At 44.7% G+C, this 12,458-nt stretch overlaps 1 protein-coding gene across 3 annotated transcripts in view; it reads right to left on the bottom strand.

Moving 5' to 3' along the window:
* The window catches only part of Arhgap26 (Rho GTPase activating protein 26), a 384,765-nt gene that overhangs the window by 254,990 nt on the left and 117,317 nt on the right, over positions 1–12,458 (bottom strand). For 2 of the 3 annotated variants that reach the window (XM_055622582.1, XM_055622584.1), the window contains exons 6-9: positions 11,823–11,933; positions 5,597–5,701; positions 4,057–4,186; positions 352–452 (exon numbers count right to left, since the gene is read on the bottom strand). In XM_055622582.1, coding sequence (XP_055478557.1) covers positions 352–452; positions 4,057–4,186; positions 5,597–5,701; positions 11,823–11,933 — 447 coding nt within the window. The remainder of the gene's footprint in view (positions 1–351; positions 453–4,056; positions 4,187–5,596; positions 5,702–11,822; positions 11,934–12,458) is intronic. The other variant, XM_055622583.1, reaches the window with a different exon arrangement.

The following is a 12,458-nucleotide window of genomic DNA, read 5'->3' as shown; positions in this document are numbered from 1 at the left end:
GAAATTAATAATGGAGTCATCTAAATTGCCACTGGCAGCTCCAGGGATCAAGCAGAAGAGGCATAAATCAGTTTCACAGGATGACATCAATCAACTATGACTGTCTAGTAACTCACTGGTACCTGATACATTTAATAATGTGTACATGTACAACAAAAGACTGATAGTTACAGTTACTTAAGCTAACAATGATTATTCTAACCATTTTGAGGGCAATAGGCCTCCTGGAATTATTGCAGGAGGTTTATTATTCAAGAGTTTTACAGTGAAACCCTGGACTCTTAGCCACATACTGTTCTCATTACCTGTTAGCTGAGCAAACTAAGCAAAACATTTCCACAGTGCACTCACCCCCTTTCCTCCTGACTTTTGGTCAAATGGAACCATGGTGATCTGCTTGGAATCCCGCTGGTATGTACAGTAGTGCTTCACCCAAGAAGTTCCAAAGTGACCTGCAAGGGAAGATTGCCTATTAACCATCTCCGCACCCACTGTGTGCTGCACATCATTCCCTGCTCTAACGAGGAGACAGGCCACAATGCTCAGGCGTCACACTCGTGTCCACCCTGATGCTGCTTCAGGGGTACAGATCCCTATACGGCTAGACTGAAACACGTAGAAATCCAATCCCACAGGCTGAAAATAAAACCAGAACAATGCTTTCCTCACTCCAATCCACAGGATCACCACCTCCCACTAACATCGTATCCAGTGAGTCTTCAAGTACAGGGGAAATATCAGCTCCCTGGGAAGATGAATTTGTATTCCCATCATCAGTCTCTATTTGAAATTTCCATTCTCTTCCCTGACTGAGGTGACTAAGGAAACAGTACAGAAATGTTCTTCGAAGTGTCGGTCGCCATTTCCATCTGGGGCGATGACATCATGCCTCCCACACAGCTGCCCAGTGCTTAACCTCAGGGGTTCTGACCTACTTCCAAACCCCTAATTTTTACTTCAGCACAACTCAAAAAGATCTAAAAAGCAGACGTGGAAACCTCCGAGACACCAGAGATGCAGACTGGAAGTGACTAAATAGCTAAATGCAACCTAAGGTCTGTCTCAAAATTCTCCCTCAAGAAAGAGGACAAGACATCAGAGCACCAAGGTCCACCAAGGTCTCTGACTACACCTGGTGCCTGGCCAATGACTTTTTTTTTTTTTACAACAAAGTGCTATTAGAGGAAGAAAGGACTTGAAGGATTGAAGCCTGCAAGGACTTCAATCACTATTAGTTTTCAATGTTTGCAGAGATCACACAATAGCAATGGTGAAAATTAACAACATCATGTAAAGAGAGTAAGCAGCCACTTAGAAATCACTAATGGTTTGGCATGATTGCCATATACAAGTATTAAATATCATTTAATAACCTGGAAATGCAACACAGGTGCTAGAGAGACAGATTAGCAAATAAAGCACTTGTCTTGCAAGCATGAGGACCTGAGTCAGCTCCCCCAAACCCACACAAACATTAATCAATTAATTAAAATTTAATTTTTTTTTAAAGAAAGCCAGGTTTAGTGAGCATAGTTGGAGAGGTGGGGCAGCCGGAGCCTTCGGGCTTGTTAGCTAGACTGCCTAGTCCACTCAGTGAACTTCAAGCCAACGAAAAAACCTGCTCCAAAAAAACCAAGGTAATTGTCACATAAGGATCAACACCTTATGTTGGTCTCTGGCCACATATCTACGGGCATACATATATTATAGCCACAAGAACACACAGGTAGGCACAACCCACTGTCCCCACAGCACCGGTACACACACAGCAGTATATTAGTGTTTATATTTGGGTCATTGAAGGCAATTTAAAAGATAGCAAACCTTCTCAGACCTTGGGGAAGTTCCAGTGACTACACAACACAAAGATTCCAGAAGTGCTTTGTCTCAAACAGTGCAGACAGTGAACATCAAGGTGAATAAAGGAATACATTATAGCCTGTGAGTGAAATGTGAATCTTAAGGGTTTAGTGACAATGGAAAGACAGGATGGACAGATGGTCTGACAGGTGGACAGATGGATGGATAAAAATGATGGGTGAAAAGAAATAATAAAAATGGCAACACTGGTAAAAATGGGAAGACTCCAAGTATAGATCAGTCTAGGCAAGATTAGTAGATCACAACTCTAAGGAGAGAAATATGGCAAAGAGAAAGATAATGACGCAATTGTAAGGTGACTCCCACAGAATACCAGTTAGTTACAAAGGGAAAACAGTGACCATACAGTGAAGAGATGACGCAATGTCTTGACTAGATGGTGGAAATGAAGACCAGCAGGGCACCATGATGAATTATTACAGCAGAAGAGCTCAGGAAAGACTGAGTATTCATGACAGTAGTGCCTATCTCCTCATCCATACACAGATATAAAGGAGGAGTGATTAGAGCAAAGTGCTGAGAAATTGTGGCTTTGGATAAGTTCGTGTTATCTTTACACCCCTCTTGCAACTTTTCTGTGAGCTTGAAATTATTAAAACTAGTAAGTTCTAGAACTACACTGTATCCTTCTTTAAAAAAAAATTTAAATATTTATTTATTTATGTATGTATGTATGTATGTATTTTTTTATGTTTTTAAGTGTAGGAGTGCTCTGTCTGCATGTACATCTACATGCCAGAAGAGGTCATCAGATCCATTTATAGTTGGTTGTGAGCCTCTGGAAGAGCAGCCAGCATTCTTAACCTCTGAGCCAGTTTCATCAGTACCCTATACAATATCCTGATGAAATGGTTGAAGTAATGTACTAGGAAAGCAAAAGCAGTTCTAACAAAAATCAACATATTAGAATCAAAGAGCATGTAACATGTTTGAACAGGGTTCAAAGGTGCAAAGGTGATCCCGCATGTGTAGATGAAGAGGAGCAACGACAGTCTTTGTATTACAGGGGCAAAGTAAACCCTGTCTTGGCCTTCTGAGAATTTGTCTTTCTAAGTTATCTCCAACCATGGGCATTGGGATGGGATGAAGGAGTCCGACCACAGGGCAAAAAGGACATCACTCTATGATCAGGGAATAAAACACATAAATAACGTGACTTCTGCCTCCTACAAACCTCCTTGAGCTCATTCCTGAAAGAATAAGGTATATAAAACCCTTATAGTGGTCAATACTTCCAACCCACTTCAGTCCCCATTTTTAGAAGGGAACAATTTAAGCCCAAAGCAATTATGTGTGAGCCTTAGCACTAAGCAGATAATTGCTAAAACAGCGTGTTTCTAGCCTACTCTACCTGGAGCTTCAGGAGTGAAGTCACAGCCTAAGAGGACCACAGAGAAGAAGACAAAGCCAGCAGAGATCAGAAGGAGTACTGCATCTCCCTAAAAGCATGATGGGAAAAGCCATGCACGGTGGCACGCATGTATGTGACTCTAGAACTCAGAAGGAAAACTCAGGATAATCATGAGTTCAAGGTCAGCCTGGACTACTTAGCAAGATCCTGTTGAGGAGGGCTGCTGGCTAATAGAACTACCATTAAAGAAAAGAAAACATTCAATTTGTCTTATTCCTGGCACCTGTGGGTGCTACCCTGGGTGGCATACTCTCGAAGCCTTCCCCAAAGGCCTAAGGTGTGAACTGTGAGTCCTCACTAAAAACTGCATTCAAGTACAGCCCCTGTCATTTCTTCCCTTGAATGCATTACAAGAAGAGGGGCCTTCTTTCTGACTCTCTCATTTTTGTTTTGACTCCTCATAAAATCCAAGTATTGGTGTAACAAGAGTTGAGAAGAAAAGAAAGAGGGCCAAAGCCATGACTACTCTCAATTGAAAACAGAATCACCAAATATTAAGGTCCTCAAGAAGGTATGGTATGGTAAGACCTTGCCAACGTCCATGTGGTCAAGATGGAGTATACAAGCACATGAAAGCACAGAGGTTCAAAAGGAGAGTGACACTAGGAAGACAGGAACAACCACATAAAAATCCTAGAACAAAGAAGACAGAACGTATCACTTGGGGGTGGAAAAGACTGTGGACAGAGATCTGTAGGCACCGTCAGAAGCAAGGCCTGCCCAAGGCTGCAAGTGCACCCGACCCTACCGGTCAGCTCACTTACGTTTCTCCTGAACATAGAGGTATCCTTCCATCGTATAGGGGCTGATGGTCTTGTGCTCAAGGGGGTTTTCCTTCATCTTCTTCATCAGCGATTCCACTTCAGACCTGGTTCCTTCAAAGCGGTTTCTTGTCTGGGATGAAAAGAATTTTACTCAAATAATCAAATGAAGAAAAAAAAATCTCATAATAATTCAGAAGATCATCTAAAGCAGAAACCTTATACCTAAAGGCAAATAAGGGCCATTCAATGGTCTAGGAAATAAGCAAATATTCACTTGCAAAAGTACACCTTTGCTTTACAGTCCCATACCTGAATGAGTCAAACTCTAGCAACCACCAAGATCACCAAGGAAATTTACAAAGCATGCAAACAGCTGGCCTAACTCCTGAAGACAGGTAGCAGCTCTTGGATCAGGATGAGCATTTGAACAAGGATTTCAGAATAGTGTGACTTAGATAGAGCATTGCTTACGCACCTTTAGGATTATGGTCCTCAACACTCCAGTTGCAGGAAATTTAGCTTGCTGATGGAGCAAACATGGCACCCTCCCAAGAGGAGTGCTGCTGGATTTCTACGCCATTCCCTTACTGAGAGCAGCCTGAAACCCCTGGCTTCTACCCAGGCCCACTCAGAACCCCTGAGGCACAGCTTGAAGCCTCCAGCTGCAGCTGTTTCGTAGCCCAATGGCCCAGTACCCTCCATGCTCAGCCTCTCAGAAGCACTGAGTTACCTACTGCCTGTGAATCTCCTATGTCAAAGGCTGCCTTCAGAAGAATCCTGGAATTGGGTACAGCTTGCATAGCATGTTATAAGGACTTGTGTTTCATCCCCAGAATGAAAGTTGGGGGAGGGGTATTATGCTTTGTGAAACCATTTTTGTTATACTTCAACTGGTCTCCAAGTCAACAAGGAACCATGTGAAGTCCAGGCATCTAAAGGCCATGCAGTATAAGCCATGCAGAAAGAACTGGATCTAGTTCCTACACAGGAGTACCTTGAGGCTTGTGGTTAATCCCAAAGTCCAAGAGTAAAGCTTGCCCCGTGACTTATGGCTTAAACACCCTAAACAACACTGCACCCAAAGGTCCCATGTTTAAGCCAGAGAGACAACTCCATTCGGATGGCACTGACTTTGATGTCCTGTCAGTCTTGCTAAGAGCTGGACAAGAGCACATTACTTGAGCCCGAGGCCAACTCCCTTTCCCACTCCCAGACACTCACGTAATACCTAGGGTGGCCAGCAGCTGCTTGCACACAAGGCAGCTAGGCAGGGCTGGGCTGAACTGGAATTTCCACTGCCAAAGGAAATCCTGACCCTGCTATGAAAAACACACATAACCAGCAGCAACACTTCTGGCACACAAATGGTGCTTTAGGCCTGGGCCATCTTGCATTCTAGAAATATCAGATCCCGGCTGTCCTCTGAGCCTAGCCAGGACCCCACCTCACACACCTCATTCCAATACATGAGGGGAAGCTCTGGAGCAAACAGAGCTTCCTTTTGTCCCTCTTTCCCTCTTTTGTCCCTGCCCCAACTCACATTTTGTATGCTGATGGTCAACTGTGTCTTAAAGTCACCAAAATCTTTGGCCAGCTCATAACCATGGTGATAGAAAGTGAAGAGTCCTTGCAGGAAGGCCAGTAGCTGTAGAGGGAAGAAATTCAGAGGCACTCAGACAGGGTGAGGGGAGGATCTGAGTTTCCAATGCCATCTGGGAAGTACAGGCAGTAACAACAGACATGGGCAGCTCTGTGGGTAGGATTCTGTCCTCCCAGGCCCTGTGTCACTGAATGCTTACAACCTCCCTAAGTGCTACAAGGACCCACCTTAATCATGAGGAGGCACCTCCAGAGACTAACTTGCTCCCCAGTTCACAGTGAGTGTCAGCAGGAATTTGAACCCTGTTCTCCTTGGCACCAATGTTTACCACTGTCTAAGAACGGCACCTCTTGGGAACTAAAGGCTGGAGCTGCACCTTGGCTGCCTTCTAGAACATTAACAACATCAGGTTGTCAGAGAGATTCATGATAAAGAAGCTGGTGTGCCTGAGCCTATAATCCAATGAGCAAAGTCAAACCACAGAAAATCACCCAGGATAGACTTCAGCCCAGGGGCATTTCTGTGCTTTCTTCAACTTTCCTGCAGTAAACACTAAGAACCCCTTTATGAAATGACACAGACCCCACTGGCTTCTGTTACGCTAGGTCCCTTGACACTCATTTAAATCCCCTAAGGCTAATGGGTGAGCATGTTCCTGGTCTAGTCTCCTGAAAACACTTGCTCACCATAGTTCCCACAGAAGGCCTTCATATTCTCAACAAACATCCTAACGCCCACAATGTTCTTGTTATTTCTTCCCAAGGCTGATAGACAAACCTCCCAGCCCCTTCCCAAGTCCTGCCCAGATTTCCTGCATTCACAGTTTTGACATGAAGAAGGAGGCTACGATAAAAGGTAGAACAAGGCTGAGGAAGACTTGTGCCCTATGTGATCACGGCTGTTTTGGCTGCTGAAGGCACATTTGGGTTTGCTGAGTGGTCCTCTCTGACCTCCAGACACACACAGAGAGAGAGAGAGAGGTACACCACCCATTAATCAGAAATGCATCTATTTTCCTTTGTGCTGTTATATTTAGCCTGTCAGCCCCTCAGTGAACACACCTATACTTATTTTCACCCTCCCCACTTTTCAGAGAGTCAGTTCTCCCGGGGCCTGGGAAGGGATGTCTGCACTTGCTTCTGGCAAAAGTAATTCTCACCAGAGGAGTGCTGCCTTCAGGATAAACCACAGGCCCAGTCCGGCCTACCAGAGACCTTTGTCCTGGTGTGGCCACAATGGCAAAAGTGAGTATATTCTAGAAGAGCTGCTTGTGGCCCTGCCTTTGGCTACCAGACTGCTAGGACAAATTTCCCCAGCAATCTCATGCCAGGAGAAGGAAAGGGTATCTCTGAAACCTGGGGCTGGCTGGGGATTTTGTAAGACGAGGTTCCATACAATTCTGATAACCTGTCCAATCCTTGCAGGTCAGGCTAGAGCTGAGGCTGACAGAGGCAGTACCCCTTGACCAGGAATACTTAGCTATGCATTTACACACACCCCTTGCCTTCTGTCTAAACCTAGACTTCATCTCAGGACCTCAAAGATGGACTTGGAGAGGCAGGTTCACTGGAACTCTTTATTTGTTCCTTTCCCCAGTGTGGCCACACTGAATAAATCTCCTTTTTCTGCTTTTCACAATTACCTTTGCTCCAACTGACCTACTGAGGTCGGGTCAGTAAATCTACATGTTATGGCTAATAGGACCTAGGCTCTGCCCTTAACACCTCCAGAAAGTCAAATAAAACCTACACTGTACTATGATCGTAGCTTGACCTCTCTCTGCTTTGTTGCTTTATATTCTCATGGGAGGTCAGAGGTAGGCATGCTGGCTTCTCTGTCTGTAAAACAATTAGTGGTAGCATATGCCACATATATCCCTGACACAAATCAGTAACTAATTATTAGGGCCCCATAGAACCAAAGGCCAGTAATGAGCTCTTTCTTTCAAAGATGATGAAAGCTTTAGGACTTCCTCTACATTGACAGTTTCCAGAAAGGAAGGCAAATACCCCTTTCCTTCTAGACAACTCCAGAAATAGAGGAGAAGGGCTCCTCTGAAGTCTGAGTACCAAAGTGAAGGCTCCTCTCCCCTCCTCTTCCTCCCTGCAGATGCAACTGGAATGCTGGGCCAAGTACTTCTCCAGACCTGCTCTCTGTTTAAATGTTTCATTATTTTATTGTTTTACCTGTAAGGTATTTTGCCTATATGGACATCTTTTCATCATGTACACACAGAGCCCACAGAGGCCAGAAGAGGACAGGAGATCACCACTACTTGAGTGCTGGGAATGGAACCTGGTACTCTGGAAGAGCAGCCAGTGCTCGAAACTGCTGAGCTACCTCTCCAGCTCTTACACAGCTGCCTTTTAAGAGAGATACTCAAGATGAGCAACTAAACCTAAGGTTGTGGCTGTAAGCTCAGTCATCCTTCACTGGAACTGAACAGCACTTATCTTACTGTTAGCATCCACATTTTCCCAAATAGCTCAACCTACACTACCAAATCCTGTGGAGGCAGAAGAGGGGTGCATGGCTAAGGCTTACACTGGCTTTAAACTCCTTTGGTCTTATTTTTTATAGGAAATATAAAATAATTTATATAAATATATAAAATGATAAACAAAACATGAAAGTAATCTTCTTTGTTTGCTGTTCTTTTAGGACCTTCCTACTCCCCTCACAGCAACTTTACTTCTCCACTTCTATTCCCTTCCATAGGAGGCACAAGACCAGACACGTCACAAAGAAATACTTTCACTCAGACACACAGAGGCATTTCTAAGTCGTGAAATGCCAAGAGTTGTGGGCAAATCGAGGTAGGAGAAGAAAAGAAAGATACATTCCCTATAGGCTTCTATGGAAGCCTGGCCCAGCCAACACCTCGCTCAGACTTCCTCTCTGCAGAACGCTCCTATAAAAGCAGCCTATTAGGAGTACTTTATTTTTTCTTCGTAGGTTGGTTGGTTTTTAAATTTTTAAATTTTTTATTTTTTACAATTTATTCATTTTATATCCTAATTGTATATATTTTATATATACAATTTTATATCCCTCCCTCATCTCTTCCCAGTCCCACACTTCTTCTCTCTTCCCTCCTATCCCCTTTCCTCTAGTCCACTGAAAGGGGGTGTCCTCCTCCCCTGCCATCTGACCCTAGCTTATCAAGTCTCATCAGGACTGCCTGGATCCTCTTCCTCTGTGGCCTGGCAAGGCCGCATCATCATCAAGAGCAGGCAACCAAGTTCATGCCAGAGGCTCCCCTTACTCAGAGACCCACATGGAGACTAAGCTGCCTATGGGCTACATTTGAGCAGGGGATCTAGGTCCTCTCCATGCATGGTCCTTGGTTGATGCATTAATCTCTGCAGGCCCTCTGGGCCCAGTTTTTGTTTTTGTTTTTTTGGTTTTTGGTTTGGTTTTTGTTTGTTTGTTTTGTTTTGTTGGCTTTGTTGTTCTCCTTGTGGAGCTCTTATCCCCTCTGTGCCCTTCTATCCCCCCCCCACAACTTCTTCCATAGACTCCCTGCACTCTGCCCAAAGTCTGGCTATGAGTCTCAGCATCTGCATCAATCCCCTGCTGGGTGGAACCTTTCAGAGGCCATCTATGGTAGGTGAGCACTTAGTTCCAGCCCCAGCAAACCAGCACGGCTACCAAGAATCATTATTCTTGCAGTAGAAGACAGCAAGCTGCAGAGTGAGGAAAAGATGGATTGGGTAAGCCACATAACTCTTTTTACCCATCTTCAGCAGGAAGGCAATAATGGTATGTGTTAGTCCACACAGGTTATGTTGGAAGTCAAATGCAATCAGCAACAGAACAGGCTCTGTTAGCATGCAGTGCTGCAGAAGCTGTTGTGTAATAGAGACAGTCAGAGTGTGTTAGAGGATGCACTGCTGTGAGCAGAGACAGACTGGGCTGGGAAGCCCCATCAGGAAACAAGAAACAACAAGCAAAGAATGAAGTCTTGCGATGGGATAAAAGAATGGGAAAGGAGAAAAAGGTGCAGTGGTATAAGAATTTGTGGTGAAACTCAGAGGGTATGGTACTTAAAAACAGGGGGGTGAGGTGGGGGAGCATTGGACAACTTCTCAAGAGCACTAACCAGCCCTCAGTTATGAAAATTCAAGGCACACGTGGACCATAGCTTCAGCTTCAGGAAGTTAAGGTGTCAGTATCTGCAATCCACACCTCTAAAGCATGCGACATCTCAGCAAGATGATAAAGGCTTCAGGCACACATGCCAGATGGGTGGATGGAAGGAAGGAAGAACACGAAAGTGGGAAGGAGAACGGGAGGAGGGGAGAGACAAATGGTTTCGCTCTCACAAGTCAAACTTCCCTTCCTTAGAACTCACTATAACTGAGGATGCCTGGAAACTTCCAATCCTCTTGCCTCTGCCTCCCAAGCACTAGAACTGCAGGTGTGTGCTACCACATCTGGCTTCTGTGGCGCATGGGATCAAGCCCAGGGGCCTTGTGTATTCTAGGCAATCACTTTACGAATTGAGCTATTTTTCTAAAAGCCAACCACATACATATACCATTAGTTTGAGTTACTTTTCTAAAACACAAGTTGCCAGGGTCAACATGTGTGTAGGTAAGCCTTTCAGGGAACATACAGGCTCAGTGACTGACACCTGATAACCCAGCAAGCTCACTCAGTGGATTCTTGTAGCTTCCTTTCTGCCTGTAACTAATCAGATGCAATTTACAGTAAACAACCAGGCCGTTCCAGCCCTCAAAGTGGTTTTCAAGGTGTTAGAAATTCATATTGTCCTGTTCTATCCCAAGCTTAACATTTAAGGATAGGGCCTGTAATCTGCATTTTAGTGAGCCCCAGGGGGGTGTGCTGCAAGGTGCTGTTGAAGTCACATTGTACTAAAGGACAACATGAAATAAGTCCATGATTTTACTTCTCCACCTTCATTATATGATTTAATTCTCAATAGCATCTGTGAGGGTATGTATTGGTTTTATCCCTATTTTCAGAGGAAGAAATAGAAGCACTTGGATGTAGCCTGCGCAAGCTCCCATCTAGGAAGTAGCAGAGCTGGAACTGTCTCTGCAAATTTCTTAACAAGAAATAAAATGATAGTGCTGAAGAAGAGGAGGAGGAAGGAAGAGAGGAACAGGAAGAAGAAAAACCCAGCCAAATGAGTCAGGCCAAGCCTGAAAAACATGTGTGAAGTAGACATCTATTGTGTATAAGGGTTTTGTGTGCATCCTACTGAGTCAGTCAGAGTTGTCCACAGCAGCAGCATGGGCAATATGCCAGGGTCCCCACCCCGAGAAAAGCTGGGCAGCCATTGACTACCTGATGCTTCTCAACTGGGAGTGGGGCGTACTGCAGGAACATTGACCTTGTGTGGGTCTTCGATAGGCAACCAGGTAAAGACAGAGCTTTTATTTATACAGAGATCCTAAGGTTGAGTCTAAATCAGAGGCCATATTACGGCTGAAGACATCAAAGACCTGATGGTTTAAGCTGAGGCTCTTGTTAGCCCGGCGCCTCCGTGAAGTCTTCCTGCTGTGGATTCCGTGTTCAGGTGCCACTGTAAGCAGAGTGGCGCCACAGCTGACCAGAACCATAACCATGATGGTACAACCTAAAGGTCAGACTTTTTCCCACATGTCACTCTTTCATGCCCAGTAGGGCACTGACCAAGTCTGAATTCTATCATGGTCCCTGAGCAGAATCTCTGTGCTGCTGTTAGCCTATGACAAATTTACTGTGTGAAAATATCTTAAATACGAGTCTTTTTTAGAACTTGACTGGGATAGAGGGAGCTGTGAAGCCAGGGGCAGAATGAGAACACTACGGTGTACATTTCACTGCTTCCTCGGCTAACCCCTACATCTGGATTATTGATGGAAGAGTGGGAAAAGCAGGACTGTCGGACTGTGGTTTCTTTCCTAGGATGATAAGAGCCCTTCCACCCTGGACTCCCACTGGCACATTCCCCCTCCCTGCAGATCAAACAGTGTAACAGCAGGCAGCCAGAGGCAGGAGCAGACGCTGACTGTATGGATGCCATCACTGAGCTATCATGCTCCCAGGCTAGGAAGGGCCCTGCCCCTTAAGGGAAGGCACCGCTCTGGGCCGGGGCTGCTCAGCCCCTCGGCACCACTGCCTGCTGCTAGTCAGATGGAAGTAAACAGCTACTCACAGGCTCTACAAACTCAAACATCTTCCTCTCCTGGACTTCCTGCACCTTAAAGACATACTCCAGGGACACTTCATAGAAATGTTGCCGAACCAGGTCCACTTGGCTGTCTGCCTGCAAATAAGACAAAATTCAACAGGAAACCAAGTCATTACCTATGGAATACACTAAGAAAGGGGAAAATATACAGAGGTGAATTTTTCAAAGAAATCAAACCACATGATACCAAAGAAAAATGGTAAGCTACCGAACAATGCCAAACACTATGTCTATGGACACACACAAGAGAGAGTGATTTCTTTACAACTACAAGTTCCACAAGAGAAGACCCTTAATTTCACTCCCATAAAACACCCATATCCTGAACAGACATCCATAGAAGTACCCAGTAAATATTAACTGAAGAACAAATACTACTTGAACTTCATAGTCGTTGACGAACACACTGTTTGTTAAAATATCCACTAGATGGCAGCATCACTCCACACTGCTGCCCTTCCTCCCTCCTGTGCTGAAGGACTCAAACCAAAAAGTTAGAGTGAAATGGTGGGCGCTCCATGAATGTCACACTGACTTTTCTCTCCAAATTACCTACTTTTTAAAAGAACTTCCAATATTGTTCTTTTAAATTCAAATCCA

Source organism: Psammomys obesus, unplaced genomic scaffold (genome assembly GCF_907164565.1).
Source record: "Psammomys obesus unplaced genomic scaffold, mPsaObe1.curated_primary_1811, whole genome shotgun sequence".
Taxonomy (NCBI): Eukaryota; Metazoa; Chordata; class Mammalia; order Rodentia; family Muridae; genus Psammomys; species Psammomys obesus.
This window is presented reverse-complemented; position numbering and strand designations above follow the sequence as displayed.